The sequence below is a fragment of the Notamacropus eugenii genome, chromosome 2 (genome assembly GCF_028372415.1).
Source record: "Notamacropus eugenii isolate mMacEug1 chromosome 2, mMacEug1.pri_v2, whole genome shotgun sequence".
Classification (NCBI taxonomy): Eukaryota; Metazoa; Chordata; class Mammalia; order Diprotodontia; family Macropodidae; genus Notamacropus; species Notamacropus eugenii.
The window spans coordinates 351,564,217-351,589,204 of record NC_092873.1 but is presented as its reverse complement, the minus strand read 5'-3'; the positions used below and the strand labels follow the sequence as shown (position 1 = coordinate 351,589,204).

The 24,988-nt window shown below is 36.9% G+C and overlaps 1 protein-coding gene across 5 annotated transcripts in view; it reads right to left on the bottom strand.

The window, feature by feature from the left end:
- Positions 1–313: 313 nt before the first annotated feature.
- Positions 314–24,988, bottom strand: part of ZNF652 (zinc finger protein 652) — a 96,366-nt gene continuing 71,691 nt past the window's right edge. For all 5 annotated transcript variants that reach the window (XM_072646121.1, XM_072646120.1, XM_072646122.1 and 2 more), the window contains 5 exons: positions 22,576–23,737; positions 19,579–19,726; positions 17,998–18,113; positions 17,259–17,403; positions 314–9,734 (listed from right to left, as the gene is read on the bottom strand). In XM_072646121.1, coding sequence (XP_072502222.1) covers positions 9,229–9,734; positions 17,259–17,403; positions 17,998–18,113; positions 19,579–19,726; positions 22,576–23,475 — 1,815 coding nt within the window. In that variant the 5' untranslated portion in view covers positions 23,476–23,737 and the 3' untranslated portion in view covers positions 314–9,228. The remainder of the gene's footprint in view (positions 9,735–17,258; positions 17,404–17,997; positions 18,114–19,578; positions 19,727–22,575; positions 23,738–24,988) is intronic.

Below are 24,988 nucleotides of genomic sequence, written 5' to 3'. Positions count from 1 at the left end.
AGTATTAATTGATAATGGTTTTGCATTAGCTTATTATACAGAAAACCCAAACTCTTTTGACCACTATAACCCTGGGCACTGGCCTACAAAATGTGTCACTGGGTCAGCTTGTGTGGATGGGTCACTGCAATTCATTATCATCACTTAAAGACACTTTCATAGTGACTGTTTTCACATAAGGTAATCAGACCTCCAATGATTCCTTATATATAACCATTTTCAAGTGTTTACCCATCAACTCAAGGGAAAGGGAGGAAATAGATTCTCCCTTTAGGAACAGTCAGTCAGGAAAGAAAAACACAGGTGCAACAGATATGGCTACTTCTTTTACTTTGAACATTAGCATTAGGTTGGTTACCGTACACATCCAAAGGCCCAGCATCTCGGAAATATCGTGAAGCGGCACACCTTGTACCAGAGTCTCACAAGAATAAAATATACAATGCTACATTGAGTGGTTAAAAATACACAAAAAGTAGTTTTAACAATCTATAATTTTTATGTTTAAAATCATGATTGAGTTGAAATAAAAGTGCATTCTCAATTGCTAAAAAAAAAAAATAATAATTATGGTATGGTCAACACAAAGGGAAAGAATCAATACAATGAGGGGTCTGACAGGATACAGGAAAAAAGTGCCCCAGGGAAACTAGACAGCTTGCGCTAGTTTGGAAATGCTAAAGGAGAGCTTAGTTCTACTTCACTGCAATTCCTGGGGGCAAAGTGCCTCTCCTGGGGATCTTTCCAGACCAGAAATCCTGTCCTATATGCCACCTCCCCAACTCAAAGACTTCTTTGAACTTGCTGCAGCATGAGGGGTACCTGCCCTACATCAAGTCTGATTTGACCTTCAATTGCATCTCCACAGAGAGGTAGGAGAGGGATGCTGCCCTGTTCTGGACTTGCCATAAGCATCCAAGCTACACAGCCTTAATAATCCCTATGACTGAGAAGGCAAGAACAGGGACCAAGCAGCTTCTATTTTTGCCAAACTCCTTTGGACAAGTTTTTAACATTCAACGACAAGCTTTGTAAACCTAACGCTCAACGATTCCTGGCAAGCAAACTGGATTTTTTTCCTTAAGAAATAAAGAAAAGTGCAAGTGATTTATGTACTGTCAGGGGAAAAGAAAGAGGGCAAACAAGCTACACCTAACCATCTGCTTCTAAGCTGATCACAGTTTCAGTGCTCTTCTCTGTCAAGCGCTGGGGTTACAAGTAGACAGAATCAATGCTTTGTGCTTGGTGGGTTTTCTTAGGGTCTGATTAGGCTCGATAAAAAAGGATCAGAGTAAGATCTAGTCTTCCAGGTGCAAATGCCACTTGTTCCACTAGCTGATATTCACCTAGATATTTCTCCTTGGCTACTTAGTTGCCTGCTTATGTACAGGAGGAAACACTGCCACTTAACCTAAATGAACCTCTTGGTCATGGCGAAGATAGTTACTACTTTAGATTGTCTGCCTCTAGCCGCACAGAGTACCAGGTTGAATTCCAAGCTGAAGGAGTGCCTGCTAAAGATGCCATCCCAGGGCTCAGGGCCTTTGGTCTAACACAGGAGATAATGACCTTGGTGTAACAGTTATCCATCTGGAGCTCAGATGGGGAGGTATCCCATCCCACACTATGGGGCCAAACTTAATTTCTGAGTCTCCTTCCTATTAAATTCAAAATGACAAAAATATCCCCTCCACCTGCCCCACTCCTGAGAGTTAATGATTTCATGATCTATCTTATTTTCCCAACTACTGCAAGTAAGGGGTAGTATGGAAAGGAGAGGTTAAGGAAAGGGGCAGAAAAGAGATAACAAGATTGCCTTCCTGCTTTGGCATTCGGCAAATAAGGACTCTTTAGAAAAAGCTTCCATCCCACATGGAAAAGGACTGGCTCTCATCATTGGGCATTATTATTTAAACAGGCTAGTCAGGATACCCTGCCCAATTCTTGCTCCCCAAACATCCCTGACTTCTGGCATCAAAGCATTCCCTACCAGTCTGCCTGTGTCAAGGGAATTGGGGCAGAGATTGTAGTTACAAGAAAAAATAGTTTCAGAACTCAAAGTTATAAGTAAACACTGAAGTAAGCAGGGAGGAGTAGAAGCAAAGAAAGTTACATAATACAAGAGCTGTCTTTTTCACAATAGAGACTTTTAAAAGATCCTGCTGCTCCCCTATAGGCAAGTACAGTAATGCTGAATATTGACAGATCTATCAATAATCATATAGCCCCTGCAAAAACAATGGATAAAAATGCACATGCACACTAAATGTGGAAGATTGAAAGGCATTGATAGGATTTTCAGAGGCTGCTTATAACTCAAGAGTACAACCTTAGCAGCAAACACTGAAATCATACTACATTATTTAAACTTTCGACCTAATTCAAGAATGATTCAAATGATCAAGCAGAAAATGAGAGGATTTCTTGGTATAAATTATTTCCTACTAATTTTCAAACAGGTTGGTTTCTTAAGTCCTATGTAAAAATGTGATTTGGGACCTCAATCATGCTAGTTGTTTCCTCTCACAATACCCCCCATTAAAGATATATAACCAGGAAGAGATGTACATTCAGGAGCATTTCTCTTCTTCAATAGAATCTGTCTCTAGCTAATTAGAAAGATAAGAGCATTGAGTAGCAGATTCCTCTCCTGTTCCACCCCCTTAGAAGTAGTTTACCATATATCTCTGGTTCCCACTAGAGATGGTTTTCACAAGCATGGAATAAACGTGGATCAGGTAGGCTGTGATGCAGCATCTCCAGAGAACAAGGGCCCCCTCTGCTGACTGTTTCAAACTTTTGCTACTCAGCAACAGAACAAATCATCAAATTTTGTTGACAGCCTTAATTCTTCCAAATGTTCATCACTATTTTCTGCCTGGCACAGCTAAAGAGAATAGCTAAAAAAGCTATCTGTTAGCCAACAAACACTTGAGAAAGCCAAACCTCTCAGTACTAAAATTAAGAAAATGGACAAGTCAAATGAAAATTAATCATATGAGAAAATTTTTTTTGATGGAATGACATCTTTACTTGTTAATTTAGAAGAAAAAATTACATGGCTTATAAACTAGTCTCCCTTTCCAAAAACATATAGCTAAACTTTCAAAACTTTCAGCTACTTGTGAATCTTTTCCTTGGCCAACCAGTAACATGGGGGGAAGCAGGAGGGAAAGAGTGGTCAGATAAAAACAATTAAATGTTCACAAACAGCTATATTCTCTGGTTTCCTGCCTCACCATATCCCCCTTTCTTCCTTAATTCATCTTGAAATGTCCAAGGGCTACTCACAAAAATAAAGTGAATTTAGGGAGAGTAGCAGCTTTAAAAAGATGATGCAGAGGTTTTGATCACAACAAAAATATTCAGATTAATAGTCTGCATTCCTTTCAAACAAATTTTAAAAAACTAATTTCCTCATTTCTTAAAGGATTTTGTTTTCAGTTCTAGATAAGAATTAAAAGGAAGAGAGGTCTATGCACAGCACAAACCCCTTCTGTGGCAGCAAAGCACAATGCTGAAGTGCTTTGCCAATTCAGACCCTGATGTCACATACAGATCATAGAGCAACCCTTGTTTTTGTTTAATGTCCTTCATACAGAGTAACAATTATACCGTAAAGACTAGTTGTAGGGAAAACTAGAAAAAGAAATAATTAAATGATGTGTTAGGGATTGAATAAGAAGGGGAAGCCCGGAAGAGAGAGGGGCAGAAAAGTAGTGGAGGAGATAAAGTAAAAATTATAAAGGAATTGGAACTACCTTGAAACTAGTATCCCAAAGAGAAGTCATTGGGATGGGTGATCAAGGAAATGGGGAAGAAAAGTTAGATAGTCAAGACAAAAGGTCTTCTGAAAAAACTAAGAAACCATTTTGAATGAGATTTGAGTAAGAGAAAATGTCACAGACACATTTGCAAACTGATTCTTGAAGAGAGAGAGAACAAATGAGAAAAGGTATTGTATAGCAACAGCAGCATTGAAGCCCACCCCCTTATGTGAAAGGGGAAGAATTCAGGAAGACCAAAATGAGCAAAAACTGTACATAGAATATACAATGAATTTAATTTTCCTGGCTAAGGAAGCAAATGTTAGGAGTCAAGACAAAGGACCAAATCTTTTGTTACTGAAGAGACCAGAAGTGAATGTTAACAGTATAACTAATATATAAATAGCTGCTACTGTAAAACCTGGAAAACTAGGGGAGAGAACTCATTCAGAGATATGTTCAAAACTTCTGTCTGAGGCTTTTACTAGTTTTGAAGAACCAAATGGACTAAAGACAAAATCTAACACTCATGGAAAATGAAGCAGAGGTAGGATCTAAACCAGGGAGAAAATTTTCCAGGAATGCTGGTTTCTTCAAGGCACTCAAGAATGAGAGAGGACTTAAGCTGCACTGATGGAAGAAAGTTAAGAAAAAGTAGGCTTGCATTCACTTGTATAACTTAAAAATGAAACAATTTGATGACACCAATTATTAATTAATCAATAGAGCAACAAAGTATTTGAATTCTATTCCAAAATGATTTCCTTAACAATGAAGGAAACTTAAAGAATAGGAAAGGGAGGAAAAAGCTAGTTTTCCACCGGTAAAACTTACAACTACATAAAATGGTTTAACTGAAGTGGGGAATTTGATTCACCTGGTGAATTCACCTAGTCCTCCAAATTTAAACCAAAGGAGTTAAAATTCCATGCTGGTCCAAACTTGTAAAGCCTTTCTTCTATGACAAAAGGATCTCATTGCAAGGTCTATAAAAAGTCAGGATTATACAGTATAAAAGTAAGGAACTATGAAAATGGACATGTTGGTGGCAACTTTTATGGCTTCCATAACAAGGGGAGAGAGGACCTCTGGTTTGCTTTATCGAGGTAGTAATCCAGGGTTGGAAGGTCATAATTAATTATTGTAAATGCTACAGATGACAGAAGCAGGCTAGCTTAGAAGCTATTATTGCATAATTATGTTACTATCTCCAATAACCTATGACCTTTCCATTACTGAAAAATGCTTTTATTTTGTAATGGGATTTCTAATCTTGGTTCAGAAAAGGTGCAAGTTTTTCAAAGGAAAAGTAAAACCAGCATCAATTTATCCAATTGTAAAATACACAGAATTCCAGATGACCTTAAATACAATTTGCAGAATTCTTAAAAAACGATTTATCTCCCTTTGTCAAACATTCTCATGATTATAAATCTAGAAGAGTATCAAAATGCTTATTCTGTGAGATACAAACATAACTTGCTTTACATAGTATAATATCCTTATAGTAGATCAAGCAGAAGTATCTCTAAATTTAATGAGTAGTTTGATGTTACAAAGTATCTATACTTTTTTATATTTCAAATTGACAAGAGTTTGCAAAATGGGATAAATCTATTTCTTCAATGAGTTTCATTACAATTGCTTTATCTAAAAATCAGAAACTGCCAGTGAAATTAAATTAAATGAAACATAAATATCCAACCAACAAATACGAAAACTTAAAAAAAAAAATCAGGTAGGTGGTAAGGGGAGAAGAGATTAGGAAATTCAGTATTTGCAAGCATTTTTTCCATAGAGGACATCATCTTCAGAACACCAGGCACACAGTAAGTGAACAAGGAAATTAAAGGGAGTCTTGGAAAGGTACTTCCAAAGCATTAAGTACAACCATGGTACTTTTATGCTTATCCATTCATTTAGAATAGTTAATGCAAAAGAGTAGGGTTCAACAAAGTACATGTTACTAATTCTCTAAAGTTTCTTTTGATACTATGGTAAGGTTTTATGTGGAAGCCTCCCCTTCTCATTAAAAGTATGTAAGAATGAAGTCACAAACACATACACACACATGTATGTATGTATGTATATATATGTATATATGTGGCAGTAAATCTATGTGCCATAAGACTTAGGTTATGTTTACCTCTTCATTGTTCAAACAAAAAAACCTCACTCAATATGAGCTAACCTGATTCAACTAGGTAAAGCAGCAATTTTACATTATGGGCTAAAATTTCTTAATTGAGTTTTTATGTCATGGGAAAAGGTAAAGAAAATGTATACTACTACCTTAACTTGAAAATGTCTTTGTATCTTCAAATAGGTCATATTTTAAGCAATGGGAAAATAACTGTCAAAGATAATAAAATTGTATAATAACAAACAGCCTCAATACCAATTTAATGCTTAAATACACTGCATAATGTGGCCTTCAAGGTCCTTTAGAAACTTACGTCAAGGCATATACAGCAAAGACTAGAGACCAAACTCTTCCTCTATGTTCCTCTTTCTAAACTGATGAACATTTAGTTAATCATTCTGAACAGTTGGCAGGGTTATGGGGCTATGTGGGGCAAGGGGAGGAAAGGGCAAGCCCACATACCTACTGGGGAAGTAAAGACTATCAACCAAATTTTCTGAGTTCCTGAGTTTTTAGGTTAACCTGACACAGGTCTTTGTTTAAGGCTTAATCCTGAAGTTCTCATGTTCAGAAGTACTCACAAATATTCTGTAATGTGTCTTGATTAATTTTTAATGTGAAAATTATGAAGACACATTAGATTCTCTGAGTACTTTTCCTTAAAACCATGGATACCAGTCAAGTAAAGTCAAAACCCAGAAAACAAAACTGACAATATTGGAGACATTTTAAGGCTGCTCCACAATGACTTTCATTAGGCATTATATTTTGTGACAATTCTGGCTGACTTTTTGATAGCCTTTTTGAACTTTTTTTAGGATGGTAGTGACTGCTTAATACTGGATTTCCTATGGGTTGTGGGTTCTTTCTTGGGGTTATAGATCTGCAACTCCCAAATCACAGGTAAGACCACCTGAAATTCCCAGTGTATCATTACAGTATTCCTAGGAAATGGACAACAAAATGGTCTTGAATTATATTCAGAATGGCTGTCTAATACTGTAAAGCTGTTTAAACAAAGTAAGATATAATTTAACTGAGATACATTTTTAATAATAAAACAAAGCATTTTGACAGGGTTGACTATAAAATAGTGGCATGTCTACACAAAAATGTAGACGAAAATTGTGGCATGTAATGCAAGGAGTTTATGGGAGAGCAGCCACTAAGAAAAAAAGTCACATAAACAAGGACCTAGCTTTTCTTACTGGCTTGTGTACCGGGAGCTTTAAAAATGTATCCAAATATCAAGAGAAATAACTCTTCAAAGCTGTCCCAATTTTTTAAGGCTTACACATAAAATAGGAAGCAAAGGTAGTCAAAGATGCTTTTTCTCCTCCATTCCAAAAGCTTCTTTTGCTAATCAAAGCAGGGAGACAAAGGTAAGAAGATTGGAACAGGAAAACTAACAGAAAAGAATGTGATGTTTTAAAACAGGGACTTGAACCCTCAGTTTTAAGTATTTAACACAAAGTCCATGAGCCAAAAGAGAATCTCTAACACAACTGTACATTTGAAAAGAAAAAAGAACTTCAAATGTTGGGGTCCTAGGTATAGGCAGTTATTTGAAAATATGGGGGAAGGAAGAGAAACACTGGGGAACTTTGAGAGAAAACACAAAACAAAAGAAGGCAATGATAGCCAAATCTCAGTTCTCTGAGGTGAGGTTAACACCAATTTTTAAGCTTACTGTGAGAGTCAGTTCTATTTAAATTAAAATAAATGGGGAAAAATAGGAGAGCCATTCAGCTGTTGAATATAACCAGTGTGCAAGGCCTTCTGCTGAACCATTCCCTATAATAACTGCTGACTCTTGCTAGACCCTATCAATCTCTGCAAAGTTACTAGGCTGAAAGTATTCGAGGTGTGCTATCCCCACCACTTGTTCAAATTGGCCACTTTAGAAATGTTTGCTTGGAACAGGACAGTGAAGTCTTACGAGTTTTCCCTTGCTATTATGTTACATGTTAGAAAAGCTCCAAGTTGTGGATATATCCAGTGATATAAGACATTTTCAATCACATGACCAGCTTATGTTCTTATCTAAATGCCTCTTCAGCCATTATCAGCAACATCATGTTTGTGATTCGCACTTAGAAATTTTCCTTCTCCTAACAACTCCACGAAAAGAAAGCAACCTGAAAACAAGCAGCACATGATATGAGCCTTAAATTAGTCATATCATACAAGTTAAATGTGAACACTGTTCCTAATGAGAATGAGAAACAGACATGACTGATATGAGACAACCTCCATTCCCTCCCCTTTTCTAGGTGGTAAGCAATTCTTTTCATGTTTTCTAAATGTATATGTGCTCTTCGGTATTTTCCTTGGGAAGAGACCCATTCCTTTTCAAAATATTTTATATAACATTCCACCTAAAGTAAAGGAGCATGTCCAGTGAGCCTAAGAGACACTTGGGTGGGAAGTGAAGGTTTTAAAACTACCAAATAACTTACACCAGGTTCTGAAAGCAAAACATAATTTTTGCAGCAATCTGGCCTGGAGACCTTCTCAGATACATTTAGTCTCTGAAGCACCTTTGAGTAGTACGGATGTAAGGATAACTTTTAACTATAGAAGCTATATGCATCTTTAAGAATCACATTTTGATGATTATAAAAATTTTTCTATTTTACAACATAGGTCCAGCTACACTGAAAAAAATTACACCGCTTATTGAAATACATTTCATTTTAGAAACAGGTAACTACTAAAGAAGTCTATACAAAAACTCTAAAATAATTTCTGTAGTAAAATAAAGAGTGCGTTAGGAGAGAGCTACACAAACAAGAAATTTTTGTCTTTCTCTATAATGCTTGATATACTGTGATACGTAGCCAGCCCACCTCTGTTGCTGGCACCAAAAGCTGAAAAGAATTTGTTACAATACACAGTGATACAATTAATGCTCTGGATTAATCTCACAGCCTTCCCGATTAGTAAAAGGAAACCAGGCCTGTCCCCTCTTTGAGGAGAAGTCCAGGATATAAAAGCAAGCATACCTCATCAGCTGATATGAAATTATAAAATTACACAAGTCTCAATATTTGAAATTTATAAAAGTCATGAGTAAAAAGCATATTGGGCTTTAGTTCCATTGGCTCCCCGGGTTATGATGATCCTTCTCTATGAGCCAAAGGTAGTCTTCTCATTCATTCACTTGGATCTGCTGGTACACCAAGCCAATGACAAGGCTCTTTTGCTGGAGGCAAACAGAGAGTGGGATAGAGCTACAGACAACCTCATCTACTCCCACTCTGCAAATTCTCAAGCAGGTGCATACCCAAGGGACAACAGACTGAAGAAGATTATTTGTTAATGATGTTGTGCTGCACTGTTCTTCTCTGCCAGGTGTCGCAGAAAGTTGTCCTCACTCTGGCCTCTGTGATTTAAAGGCTCACTCTTAAAGAGAGCTGGAGGTGGGGGTAAGTGAGGGACTGGAGGGATAGGAAGATGATGAGGATGATGTGGGTGAATGTGAAGGTGTGAAAAGGAATGGGGAATGGGCCGTGGGGGAAGAGTGCTTACTGGATTCATATTGATTGGTGGGGTAGGAGTTGTGGGTGTGTTCACGATGGAAGGAACTGGAGTGGCTGGGGAAGTGGTAAGTGGGATCTGGACAGCAGGAGGGATGTTCACAGGGCTGGTAACCCTAAAACACTTCTCCTTGTGAGCCTTGAGCATGTTGGAGAAGCGAAACCGCTGGCCACACACATCACATGGATAGGGTTTCTCGCCTGTGTGAGTTCTGCGGTGCCTCTTCATGTTTGGGCGGCTGGTGAAACTTTTGCCACAGATTTCACAGATAAAAGGTTTCTCTCCTGAGGTGACAAAGAGACAAAAAACAATGAACACACTAAATTGCAGCTGTGTGTATTCTGTACAAGCAACATTTCCTGATTAAAAAATATAAGTTCTACCTTACTGAAATATGTCAAACTATATGCTAATTATCATAAACTTCCAAATTTGGGATTAATGACACTAGAGCAGTTAAAAGTAAAATAAAACCTATGTCAAAGATATCAGGTATATTAAGTAAAAGAAGTTAACTACAGTGGTGGTCTTTGACATGCTGTTCTAATGCTTTCTAGCAAAGCTATTTTAATGTTTTACTGAACTTTATATGGACCAACTCCTTCTTATCCATTTCCTTTTTTTTTTAATATTAATTTTATTTATTTTCAGTGTTCTACAATCACTACCATATAACTTAGATTTTTTTCCCCTCCCTCCCCGAGAGAGTATACAATTTTATATAGGTTCTACACATACATTCCTATTAAATACATTTTCACTATAGTCGTGCTGTATAGAAGAATTAAAATAAATGGGAGAAATCATATAACAAACCAAAACGTAATACAAAAGAAAACAATCTGCTACATTCTGCGATCAAATTCCATAGTTCTTTCTCTGGATGTGGAAGGCATTTTGCCTTAAAATACCATTGGAAATTTTTTTAAGTCCTTGCATTGCAATGAAGTTCCAAGTCTACCAGAAAAAAACTCCCACACACTGTGGTCGTTGCTGTGCACAGAGTTATCCTGGTTCTGCTCCTTTCACTCAGCATCAGATTATATAAGTCTTTCCAGGCCTCTCTAGAGTCTTCCTGTTCATCATTTTTTATAGCATAATAGTATTCCATTACATTCATATACCATAATTTATTCAGCCATTCCCCAGTTGATGGGCATCCCCTTGATTTCCAGTTTTTGGCCACCACAAAGACTGCTGCTATAAATATTTTTGTACATGTGGGACCCTTTCCCATTTTTATGATCTCTTGGGGATACAGTCCTAGAAGCAGGTACTGCTGGGTCAAAGGATATGCATATTTTCATAGCCCTTTGGGTATAGTTCCAAATTGCTCTCCAGAATGGTTGGATCAGCTCAGAGCTCCATCAACAATGAATCAGTGTTCTAACTCTCCCACATCCTCTCCAACCTTTATCATCTTCCTGTTCTGCCATGTTAGCCAGTCTGATAGGTGTGATGTGGTACCTGGGAGTTGTTTGGATTTGCATCGCTCTAATCAATTCAGAGCATTTTTTCATATGACTATAGATATCATTAACTTCTTCCTCTGAAAACTGCCTGTTCATAGCCTTTGACCATTTATCAATTGGGGAATCCTGTCCATTTCTTTTGAGTACACTAAGTTGTTTCTGGTTGTTATCTCAACTACATATAATTGAGGTTTCAGAAGCTTTAGTTAAGAATTTCCTATAGAAAACGTCTGCCTTCTATTGTATTTCTTCATGTAATATTCAACACATGAGTCTACTTTTAAGCTTTGAACTTTAAAAGCAATACAGATTTCATATAGGCTACTGGACTTTTCAACTTTAACTGCTATCCCTTCATTCTCACTGGATCTGGAGTCAGAAGACCTGTGTTTAAATGAATTGTGATTTCACCTTTACTCCTTATGTAACCTTAGGCAAGTCAATTATCCTCTGTGGAGTTTGATGATGATAATAATCAATAATAATTTATATATTTAATTTATAATTTAAAGTTTGCAAAACATATTACATGTTATCACATTTGATCATCATTACAATTCTAGGAGATACATACTATTATTAGCTCTATTTTATAGATGAGGAAACTGAGGCAGAAGTTAAGTGAATTGTCCAGGATCATACAGCCTACCTCCAGGTCCAGTACTCTCTCTATTCTGCCACCTACCTGCCTAGTTACCTCATCTGTAAAATGTGGGAACCGGATTAGATGATCTGAAGTCCCTTCAGTTCTAATGTGTCTCCCTTCTCTCACTTCACTGCTTATTTCATTACTTTTCTCTATACCTGCTACTCTAGACATAATCTCTCATTTCTACTGTCTTAATCGACAGATCTACCCAACTTAATCACACAGTTTCACCTCTGCAATCAGTCCTTTTGCCTACTACTCCTTTCACTACACCTTGTATTATTCCATTTTGGCCAAACTTTCTTTTACGCAGACCTGTTTCTTACCCCTTCTTATCTGTTTTCTTTTACCTCCTCATCCTCACCAAAAAAGAAATAAAGTTGTGATTACATAATACTGTCTCCTCCATAACTTGGTCTTTGTCTACGTCTGAGTCTTCAGTCACTCAAACTCCCCTTCATCAAGTCTATTAGCTTTTTTTATATCTACTTAACTACACTAGATTTCTTACCCAACCTTAGTTCCATGGCCCCAATGACTTTTCACAAAGGCATTCAATTCATGTTTCTTAAACCAATACAGTGTTGCCGCCCTTAGGTTCCCATGTCTTTGGGATCTTCAATGTGCCAATGTTCAAAACTAGATCATCCTCACTGTACCTTTTTCTCCACTTTGGATTCCCAAACTATAGAGTTGGGTTAGAAAAAGATACAGAATTGAGCAACTGATCTACAAAAAATCTATAAATCAGATTTGAACTAATTCCTTGCCAATATCCAGCAATTATTTTATTCATTACTGACTGATTCTTCAAGAAACTTATCATAATGGCTATTTTATTCTGTTTCCACTTTTTCCAAGTATCCAATCTGTTTTATAATCCTCTATTTCCCTCAAGCTACTTTCTCAGAAAAACTTGATCATTTATTTCACTGAGATTCACACCATTCAATGGTCAGGCCCATGTAACATGCTCAACACAACACAATCTTTAGCCTCATGCTGTTTCACATTTCTCTCCAGTCTCAAAAGAGAATCCCCTTTCCACATAGCTAACAATTGTTGGTCCCATTCCATCCTGGAAGAGTATTTCGTTTTCACATTTATCTACTCCCTTCCCAGTATCTTCAATCTTTCTTCTCCTGGGGTTCTTTTCCCAACACTTCAAATATGCATAGGACTCCTCTATTTTTTGAAAAAAAAAAACCTTAAAAAAAACTCCCAGGGCCTCTATATTATTCAATTTCTCTCCTTTTTACTGTCTAAAATCTTTAAATGAGTGTACTATAGCTGATATTTCCATTTTCCCTCACTATCTAATCCCTCTTTTTTGTTGTTTAGTTGTTTTCAGTTTTATCTGACACTTTTCCTGGCAAAGATACTGGAGTGGCTTGCTATTTCCTTCTCCAGCTCATTTTACAGATGAAGAAACTGAAGCAAAAAGTATCAAGTGACTTGCCCAGAGTCACACAGGTGTTGTTTGAGGTTGAATTTGAACTCAAGTTGTTCTCACTCTATGTCCTGCACTCATTCCATTGCACCACGCAGCTGCTCTAAAAGAATCCCTCTTCAATCCCTAGTAATTTGGCTTACATCCCATCTCCTAAATGTGTGACCTTCTTTTTGACAAATCCATTTTTTTCCTCTGTTCTCATTTTATTTTACCTCTCTGCTGTATTTAAAACTAATTACTTCTGCTCTCTACCTTTCTGTAGAACTATATTTTTCCTTTAAAACTACACTATCCTGGCTTTTTCTCTCATCTTTTTTGCCACTCCTGTTTTCTTTGCCGATTCTGTATTCTTGGTCTGAAGTTTCTCCCCTCATATCACTCAATCATTTTCATGACTCCAATTGCCATTGCTATGCTATGCTGATGACTTTGAAATATAAATTTGACTTCAGCTCCATTCTCATATTCTCCACCTTTTGCTGGACATTATCACTTTGATAGCCTCCCATTTCAAACTCATATATCCCAAAACCAAGCTCAGTATCTTCCTCTACAACAAACTCCCCCTCCAAATGTTCCCAATTGTCAATTCTTCCAGTTGCTCAGGTTCAATTTCCCACTTTCCAGGCATCTTTAACACAACCCTGCCTTTTATCGTGCATATATATAGTCAGTTTGCACATCAAATCTTATTCATTTTCCTTCAAAATATCTCTTGTATCAATACATTCTTATTTCTATTGATACCACCTGGGCCCCCATTACTTCAATTCCTGGATTATCACAATGGCTTTCTCCTCAATTATAGATGTTCCCCCTCCAATTCATCTGAACGTTCTCTGAAACTGCCATTTTCATTATGTTCTTTATGAGTTCAAAAACCTCCAATGGCTTGTCATTTATCATAGGCTCTCAAGACGTAAAATCTGGAAGGAGCCATAACAGTTCAGCAATTTCATTTTATAGCCTTAACTCTTTCTTTAAAGATTGTTATAAACTTTTCTATTCTACCAATCTAACATTATTTCTCACTATTTTTCAGTAGCTCTTCATCCCAGCCATCATCGCCATCCTTACCTCCTTGCTCTCACTCTTTTTCCCTAGAATGCTCCAAATCTCAATTTGATGATCTTCACTCTTGGTCGTTTTTCAAACCCCCATTCCAATCCCACCTGCTCTGTGAAGGTTTCCCCAATTATTCCTTCCTTAACTGATCTCCCCTTCTCTCATGTTTATAATCTGTATCAGACAATTTAGTACTTAGTTATATACTGTCATGTATTATTTGAAATAATTTCATGTAAATTTGTCTTGTCTTTCCAACAATATTAGATTAGGGTTGGAGGGGATGGGGTAACAGAAGAACTGTCCTATTTTTTCTGTGTCCTTCCACAGTGCCTAAGCATCATGCTAAGTATCTTGTAAATACTCAGTAAATATTTGGTGACGATTAAATTGTGAGAGATTTTGGTAAGGCATAATGCAGAAACCGACAGGTAAGGTGACAAAACACTACGGAATGGACAACTGAGAGATGTTTTCCCTACAGCCAAGATCTGACCCATGTCACTCCTCTACCCAATAAACTTCAGCAGCTCCCTATTATTCCTTCCCTGGCCTTCAAAGCCCTTCCCAGTCTGGTCCCAGCTTTTCTTTCTAACCTTATTACATGTTACTTTCCTTCATATTTTCTATATTCCAGCCAAACTGGCCTACTTGCTATTCTCCACAAAAGACATCATTTCCAGCAAACATGCCTTTGAACTGGTTTCCACCACACCTGAAATGTACTCCTTCCCTACTTCTACCTGTGAGAATTAATCGTTTTTTCAAAATTTAGCTGATGTACCATCTTCTACATGAAGTCTTTCATGATCCCAGCTGTTAGTGCCTTACCCCTCAAAATTGCCTTACATTTATTTTGTGTATATTTTGTAAATATTTGTACGTGTATGTATTATCACTTCTGGGAGAATATAATCTCCCTGAAAGTAGGGACTGTTTTATTTTTGGTTTTGTATCCTTAACATCTGGCACACAGCACTTAATTCTAAAATGAGCATCAGGTAAGCTGTTATATTCTGCTATTCAGCTTGACTTAAGAGGCTTCAGAGTGTCATCCGCTTCTGAAATACCATTTGGCTAACTAACCACAGTTCACTCTTTGGCAACCACATTTAACTGCTAAACTTTGACAGAATTTTCTCATAATAATACAAGCTGTCCCAAAAGTCTTTAATAATTAAGTTTTTTTTTTCTTCTTTTTTTTTATTTTTATTTTTATTTTTTTTAATGTTTAACAATCACTGCCATACAATTGCGATTTTATCCCTCCCCACCCACCCCCCACTACCTCCCTCCCTCCCCACGACTGCATACAATTCTGTATAGATTCTACATATATTTTCCTATTGAGTATATTTTCACTATCGTCATGCTATGTAGTCAGACTAAGATAAATGAAAGAATCCGTATAACAAATCAGAACATGATACACAAACAGATACACATACACAAACATGATCTGCTACATTATGTGAGTGACTTCCATATTTCTCTCTCTGAGTGTGGAAGGCTTTTTGCCTTGAGGTCCACCATTGGGATTTTTTTTTTTTTTTCAGAAGTTCTTGTGTTATTACAAAAATCTAAGTCTACCAGAAAAAACTCTCACACACTGTGGTTGTTGCTGTGCATGAAGTTCTCCTGGTTCTGCTCCTTTCACTCAGCATCAGGTCATATAAGTCCTTCCAGGCCTCTCTGAAGTCTTCTTGTTCATCATTTCTTATGGCACAATAGTACTCCATTACATTCATATACCATAATTTATTCAGCCATTCCCCAATTGATGGACATCCCCTTGACTTCCAGTTTTTGGCAACTACATAGAGTGCTGCTATAAATATTTTTGTACATGTGGGACCCTTTCCCATTTTTATGATCTCTTGGGGATATAGTCCTAGTAGCGATATTGCTGGGTCAAAGGGTATGCACATTTTTGTAGCCCTTTGGGCATAGTTCCAAATTGCTCTCCAGAATGGTTGGATGCGCTCACAGCTCCACCAACAATGAATTAGTGTTCCAACTCTCCCACATCCTCTCCAGCATTTATCATTTTCTTGTTCTGTCATGTTTGCCAATCTTATAGGTGTGATGTGGTACCTCAGAGTTGTTTTGATTTGCATCTCTCTAACCAATAGTGATTTAGAGCATTTTTTCATATGATTATAGATAGCTTTAATTTCTTCCTCTGAAAATTGCCTGTTCATATCCTTTGACCATTTATCAATTGGGGAATGACTTGTATGATTATACATTTGGGTCAGTTCTCTATATATTCTAGAAATGAGGCCTTTATCCCCGAGCTTAGCTGTAAAAATTAATAATTAAGTTTTAATAAACTTAAATAAGCCAACGGAAGTTTTTAATAAGCTTAAACTTACACTAATACTTTTGCACAATAACATACCACAAGAGGAAAAATTTCCCTGTTAAGTCCAGAAATCAAGCCAAGTCAGCCCACATCTTCCTTCCCCTTCTCCCTCCCTTCTATACAGATCTTCATTTACCTAAAGACAAGAGGTCCTTTAAAATAATTTGAGGTTCTGGAGCTACTATTTTACTGAATAATCTAAAGTAGATTTAATTGAGAAAACTAGTGATTTGTAAATAAATAATAAACATTGCTCGATATGGGCTAAAGAGAACCATCCCAAATGGACAAATAAAGATTAAGACAAAATAATGGGGTTTATATGGTAATCTGAGGATTTTTTGTTTTGGGAGAATTATGGCTATGGATATTAATTTGCTCACAAGATGCTAAGTTCAAGTCAATGCTATCAAATCCTAGACTTTCCAAGTGCTTTTACAAATATACAAAGCACTTTTGAAACCAATATAGCCATACCTTGTTTTGTGTAATAAATATGTTCCTGGAAAGTTGTGTGCAAACATAATTTTGATAAATCTTATCATTCTAACGTACAGTAGTTCATTATTTAATGGAACTCGGATGTGCCTACTTCAATAAATCAAAATCCTTTTTTCAAATGAGTAATCATGTCCTAATATTCTAAATTACAAATCACTATTTTCTTATATCAGTTTTGTTTAACATAGGGTTACATCTATATGATACAAGTTTCTGATTAAGAGTTAAGCAGGTAGCTGTCCCACCCCTATACTATAAGGTCACAGGTACAAGGTATTTGTACCTTTCCCAAGAAATCCTTACCAGTGTGTGTTTTCATGTGCTCATCAAAGTACTGTTTCATGTTGAAGTCCTTGCCACACCACTGACACATGAACTGTTTGTGTCCAATGTGGATACTCATGTGGGAGCGAAGTTGGTACTTGTACTGAAACCTTTCATCACAGTTCTGTATTAGACACAGAAGAGATAATCTTGAATCATACTGTATGATGGGTACCAGCAGTTATACTTGAGTAGGGGTATATATAACAAAAAACTTGTCCATCTCAGCACATCCTAACATTTTCTGAGATAGAGCTATGCTCAACTCAAAATGGGAACCCCCTGGTATCACCTATTTTGCTTTGTCTACAAGTGAGTTATTAATGAAAAAAGGAGGAAAAATCCCTAAATAATGTCAGTTTGGTGTATTGAACTAAGCTCTATTACTGGAGGCACAAACATAACCTGCTATAAAGTGATAAAAATGGCAATTTCATCATCTCCTAAACATAGACTTGATGCAAGAAGCTTAATAATAGGGCATATTAGTAGTATGTTAAAATAAAATTTTAAGTTATATAGAAAACACACACCCCACAAAGACATACAAGTCCTACTTAAGTAGTAATTTAAAATATTGCCAATGGTATATTTCTGAAGGTTTTGTAAAAACATAGTCCTGAACTGAGCTATACATCTGTTTCTCAATAAACAGTGCTAAATATCCCAAAGCCACACTCCCTTCTGCCTATCTTCAATATAGTGGCAATTTCCTCACCTCACACCTGAAGGGTTTCTCTCCAGAATGCTGCAGCGAATGCACCTTGAGTGACATACTGCGTTTGAACGACTTTCCACAGGTTTCACATGTAAATGGCATATCTTTTGTATGTGCTGCAACATAGAATGTATTTATACTCAGAATACTAAGTTCACCCAAAACATCATATCATACAGGAAAAAACTTATGTCCTATTGTAAAACTATATCCCCATTTCTTGAATTATTTGTTTAGCCATTAATGACAATATCCTGAGTAGGAGAACAAATTACATTTAAAAGGGGAGAGGGGGAAGTGGGAGAGGGGAGAACCATACCATAAAATAAGTGCTGCCTGGTGAACTAAATACTCAAGGTCACACTATAGAAAAATCAGAAGAGAACCAGATCAGGTACCTTCACAGATATAGTGGGGACTAGGGAGGGGGAGGAGAGGAGGAGGAGAGACAGAATTCTTATCACACAAGGGAGAGAAGCAATCAGATAAAAAGAAAAAATAGATAATTTAAATACATGAAATTGAGAAGTTTTTGCAGTAACAAAAATCAGTGCCACTAAGATTAGAAGCGAAGCTACTGACTGGGAAATAAATATTCATGTCAACTATCTCTGCTAAGTAATTTATTCCCAAGATATATAGGGACCTAATACGAATGTACAAGACTAAGAGTTATTCCTCAGTAGATAGTGGTCAAAGGATACAACAAATAGTTCTCAAAAGAAGAATATTAACAACCATATGAAAGATTGTTCTAATCACTAATAATAAGAGAAATGCAAATCAAAACAACTTTGAGGTTTCACCTCACAGTCAGCAAATTGGCAAAGATGACAAAAGATTTGAATAATTAATATTAGAAGGGCTAAGAAAAGTCAGGGACATTAATAAACTATTGGTGGAGCTACAAGTTGATCCAACCATTCTGGCTTTCGGAATTGTGCTAAGAAAGTCACTAAAATGTCCACATCTTTGACCCAAAGATCTCAGTCCAGTGATGAGGTCAAAGGTAGAAAGAAAAGCCCCATTTTCCAGAAAACATATTTATAGACTGGGAAGACTTATAGGAACTGATACAAAGTGAAGTAAGTAGAACAAGGAAAACAATATACACAACGACCACAACAATGTGAGTGGAAAGACAAAAATCAAAAGCACCTGAACCCTACAGTTATAGTAACCAAGCTTAGTTCCAAAGAAGAGATGAGAAAATGTACCTGTTCTCCATCTGCTGGAGAAATGGGCAACTACTGATGTGAGCAGTGCATAGTATTGTCAGACTCAGCTGATATGTTGGTTAATTTTGCTACTTCTTTTCCTTCTCATTTTTTATACTTTTGGAAATGAAGGTGATATAAAAACAAAAGAAATCAAGAATGCTTTTTAAAAGAACTACTGTTTGATGTTTACAGGAAGGACTCAAGACTTTTTTCACTTAGTTTTAATAAGTCAAGGATGATTGAGATAAGGCAGCTCTCCCAATCTTGATCCATGGTGGGCAGAAAGAAAAGTCTTGTAAACAAGGAAAATTACAAGCATAAGAGGATAAAGAGGACAGAAGTAGTGGCAGGAAGAACTCACCAACCATGTGCTTCCGCACATGAGCCATGGTGTAGAACTTCTTCTCACAAATCTCACAGGAAAATTTCTTTTCTGCATATCCATGGACAATCTTGATATGTTCATGAAGGGACCAGAGCTTCTTGAATGATTTGTTACAGGAAACGCACTATGTGAGTGGGATAAACAGAAAGAAACTTAATTTACAGCTCACAAGAAGCTGCATTTGCCTGCTGGCAGAAGGAACATATGAGTTTTTAATTCATGGCAGAAGCCACAAATCCAGAGAAACCCAATTCACGATGGAGCTCAGATGGTAACTAAATTTCTCCTAAATACCAAATACTCTATATTTTCTATTTACTAAGTCTCATCATTCAAATACACTTTGAGAGGTTTATTAACTACAACTAAACTAAGGCAACTCTTTGTGACCCCTTTTGAGATTTTATTGGAAAAGATACTGGAGTAGTGTGACATTTCCTTCTCCTGAAAAGTTGTACATGACTGAAACAACACAACAACAACAACAAAAACCAAGGCAAGAAGAAATGAAGAGTTGCCCTTGCATTGAGATATTCACTGTCTGGCTACTATCTTATTAGTGGCACAGACAACTAGCTCTTGCTGAGGGAACTCCAAATCCTTAATATGCAAACTCTTCACTATCCAGAGCGACTAGACTTTTCTGGTCTTTCAATATGCTTTTGTGTCACTTTCTTTGCAAGCCCTGTTGGTGTATGCTAAGGGGATTCAAACCAATCTTAATAATAGCCTAAAGACATCATAATTAGAATAATAAATATATTGTGGAGAAAAAAACAAAACCCCACATAATGTATACTGAATAACAATGCCCCCTTTCCACTCTATCAAAATGGATAATTTAAAACTCAATCTATAGCCCTTTTTCATCAAACTAATTAAAACTATTAAATGCTTCCCTTTGACACAGCTTGGTACAAACTCATCAATGTAAACCACAACACTCCTCTTCCAATTTCAGATCTCCCTTGTTGCAGTACTATCCTTGCACCAGTCTGTCTCTTGGCATTTGAGTTACCACTGAATTCAATGGTGATCTCTCTCTGACCTACAGACATACTGAGTATGAACTGATTCTGAAAAAAATGTTTCTGGTAAAAGAGATCAGGTCCAGAAAGTTCTTGAGAATTATTAAGATCTAGAGTATATACACACAGTAATCATGCTAGCACTTAAAGTAAAGAATCTAAGAATATTAGCTCTCATCAAAAACAAGTCTGGGCAGAGTTGATAAGAAATATCTACAGGTGCTAATATATTGCTCTAAAAAAAGCTACAACTTACCTAACAAACTTCCGTGGAAAAACAGTATAACATTCTACATACAAGTAGTTATGATTTTTACCATGTCTCATATCACCAGAAACACTAAGTTTCTATAGGCAAGAACAAAGCACAACAAAGCTCTGTTTTTTGTAACAGATTTTGTTCTCTAAGTGAGCAAGATCTACAAGTTTGTATGTACAATTAACATCTGGCAAGGTGACAATTTTTTTTTTACAAAGGATTTCCTTGGTATCTGCTTGTAAGTTATACTTTCCTGAAGTTTAATATAAAATCAGAAGAATGAAGGATACTTATGAAGATCATGACAATTTTCAATACTCATCAGAAACCGATAGTTAGAAGATTTCAATTTTACCCCTAGGGCGCAGCATTGTGCTATATTTATTCCCTTTGTTCAGGGAATTCAGATCAAATCATACAGCAAAACATTTATCTCTTAAAAGAAAAGCAGATTTTTTTCTTTTTCTTTTTTATGTTTTGTTATAAGGAATGGGTCACTGAATGGGGGTGAGAATATATTCAGAAATGAAGGTGATGTAAAGATAAGAGATATCACAAACTTTAAAAACTACATAAAAATAAAGTAAAGCAAAGATTTCAGCTGTTGGAGGTCAAGAAGTGGGTTTGAAGATAGAAAGTTATATGTATTAGCAACTGATAAAAGAGGCTTTCTAGGAAAATAAATTCATTCTTCCAAAAGGTTTGAAATATTTCTATTTTGCATATCCCAAAAAGAAGATATCTTTAAAACAGGTTTAGCTTTCAATGAATAATCATCAGTATGTACTCATGTATACACATAAAGGAATTCAATGTTAATCAGAATACTTCAAAATCCTACTATAATAATTAGTCACTAATCTGCATCATGCATAGTTTCATTACCTTATTAATTACACTGTGCTAAAATTTTATGTAAGTAAACTACAACATATTTTTCAACCAATTCAGCCTTTAAAGTTTAGCTATTCTCAAAGGCTTAGTTTCAAATTTATTCTTGTTAGCTCTCCATTGGTGAAAGCAAGCTCATTCGTAGAAATCTTTTTTATTTTCACTTACTTGAAGTCATTAAGGATGTTACTCCCTCTGCTGTATCCAAATTTAGCACTCTTAAAGAAAAAAACCCTTCCCCTCTTTCTTTCTCTCTACCTAATACCTCCCTATGACCTCTAACCTTCAAGACCCTAAACCAGGGGTGGGGAACCTGCAGGCCTCAAGGCCACATGTGGCCCTCTAGGTCCTCAAGTGTGGCCCTCTGACTGAATTCAAACTTCACAGAACCTTAATAAAAGGATTTGTTCTGTGAAGTTTGGATTCAGTCAAAGGGCTGCACTTGAGGTCCTAGGGAGCCACATGTGGCCTCAAGGCTGCAAGTTTCCCACTTTGCTCTGAACTATACACATTAAATATTATAAGATACTAAACCTGACTGAAAAGATGGCCAACTAAGTACCAAATTAGATCATTCATTACAGTGCAGCCTTCTTCTCACACTTCCAAAATTTGGGGTCAGTTTATATTTAAACTTTTGACTCTAAAATATGAGGCCCTAGCGCTGAAAGATTAAAATACAGAATTGTTGAAAACTTACTCTAGTCACTACTATCTATTCTCTTGCGCTTACATCAGGAAAGTCTGGAGAGCTAAGCATTAATCTAGGATTCCCTTCTTGTTGACCAAACCTACCTGGATGTTTTTTTCACAGTCTGTTTGCTGATGAAGGGACAGCTCACTTTCCAGGACAAACTTCTTGCCACATTTGTCACAGATCTGCATGCGCCTATGAGTGACATTCATGTGCTTCTCCAGGTACCAGCGTGTATTAAACACTCTGGGACACTTCTCACAAGTCAAAGTCTCTTTCTCTTCACACTTAGCTTTCTGCACTGGTGCCTTTGGCTCCTTGGCAGCCTTCTTCTTACGCTTGGGAGGCTCTACACTTTTCCTACGGCCTCTGGTTGTTCTGGGTGTAGGGGAAGTGGTAGCTGCAGCAACTGATGCAGATCTCCTTGTTCTCCTTTGTGCAACACTGACTTTCTCCACTCTCTTCTCCTTTTTCTTTTGCCGTTCATTCTCTTCATAGTCATTACTATCATCAGTGGCCTCTTCCTCACTTTCTTCCTCTTCCTCCTCACTGCTGGTTTTAAGAACTGGAGTCTCTTTGGACTGAGAGGAAACACCCTTCTCCCCTTTAGATACATTTAATGTTTGGTTGTTAAGGTTTACCTCTACTATAATCTGTTCCCTTTTATAAGTTACCTCTTCCTCTTCTTCTTCCATGTCATCAGAGTTCTCCTGGTCTTCTTTAACATCATGGACTTCAGCCACTGATCTGGTTTCCCTGAAAAAAGGTTGTTCTTCTGTTTCGTGGAGATGTGGTTTGCTCATTTTGGTGTCCACTAAAACAGAATATGGGCTTCCTGACTCTCTTTTGTACACTTTGGTGGACAGGTCAAGTTCTTGGTTGGCACCATGATAAAATGTGGATGGCACTTGACCACGATGGCTGTCTTCTTGTGCCATTCCTGCTACATGCACGGCACAGTTTTCAACCAGCTCTTGGCAAGAATTGGCTGTGTGGCTCATTGGCAAAGTGCCCAATTCATTAAGCAGTTTAGAAGGTGATGAAGCAGCTTTAAAATAGGATGGGCAATAAGACACAAAACCCGTTCCATTCACATAGAATGATAAAATTAAAAAGGGAAAGATCGTCCTCTTAGAGCCTACATGCAATTCTTCCAGTGTTTCAGCACCAAAACAAAATCAAAGAAATTTGGTAGTATGGCAAGAGTAGAGCACTAGAGCTTTTTCTTTTGAAGAGCACTGCAAATGACTCGGAGCATCTTATCTACAAAGAAGAGCAGAGAGAAGGAAAAATATCAAATGCCACTACTTCCTACTTATAATATGCGCTGAATTTATCCAACAAACATCGTCTTAAGATTACTGGATCCTCAATACACCATGTAGCACATGCATCATTTAAAGGGCCTAAAAGAAGTAACTTGCCAGTAAGGAAAAGAACTTTACTACACTATATGCATTCAACAGATTTTTATTGAATGCTTGCTATCTGTACCATGATGTTTTTGACACTGTTCTAACATATTCCTGCAACTGAGGAGCTAATAATCTAGTTATAGAATAGCCAACCTACATATAATACTCAAGGGCTCCAAAACAGGTTTTCTTTTCAGTAATTTTCATTACTCATTATACTGAGTACTTACAGAAGGTCAGTAATTACTATGCTAGGGACTGAGGGATCTAGTGATATTTTCCCAAACAAAAACTAAACTATATGGTTAATCAATTTTACTGTGTTGCCACAAATGAGTTGGTTTTTATATTAGTGCAGGCAATATTATATTTGTGGCCTTTAAAGTTAGAAACAAAGAAAGTTGTCAAAACCTGTTGCCCTCATCATACTAAAGCTGCATACAATACATGAACACATATAAAGATATAGGTATACTCAGTATGGGTTGCTATGTGTATTTTCTCAGTTGGTGGTTCTCAATCTTTTGTGACATACATTCTTTTTAATTATGATTATTAAAGCTTGCCTTTACATATTGCTTTAAAACTAACAAAATATCTTATACATGTTATCTCACTCAATCTCACCCTAATCCTATGAGATAAGTGTTATTATCATCTCTCTTTTCCAGCTGTGCTTCTGACTCTCCTGGACTTTGCCACCGTAACTCAGCCTACCTTCTCACTCTGAAACTTCCCTCAACATCTGAGGCCTTCTCATCCTGTAACAGCCCTCTACCATGCCATATTACTTTCTCCTATTGAGAGACCCTTGGGGGTGGGGGGTGGGGGGGGGTGAATGTCTCCATCTTGGGGACAGCCCCAAGCTGGTCATGTTTTATTCCCCTCCTGGCTATGTTTCAGACTCTACAAGTCACCTTAAAATCCCCACTTAAGTACCTTCCTGACTCCCCTGGCCTGACTCAGCCCCCTTTTATATGTTGTCTTTCCCCCATTACAATGTAAGCTCTTTGAGGAAAAGACTGTATTTTATTTGTATTCCAAGGGGTACAAGTCTCTGTTACTTAGTAAACATAATGCTTGCTGCCTATTTGCTTAT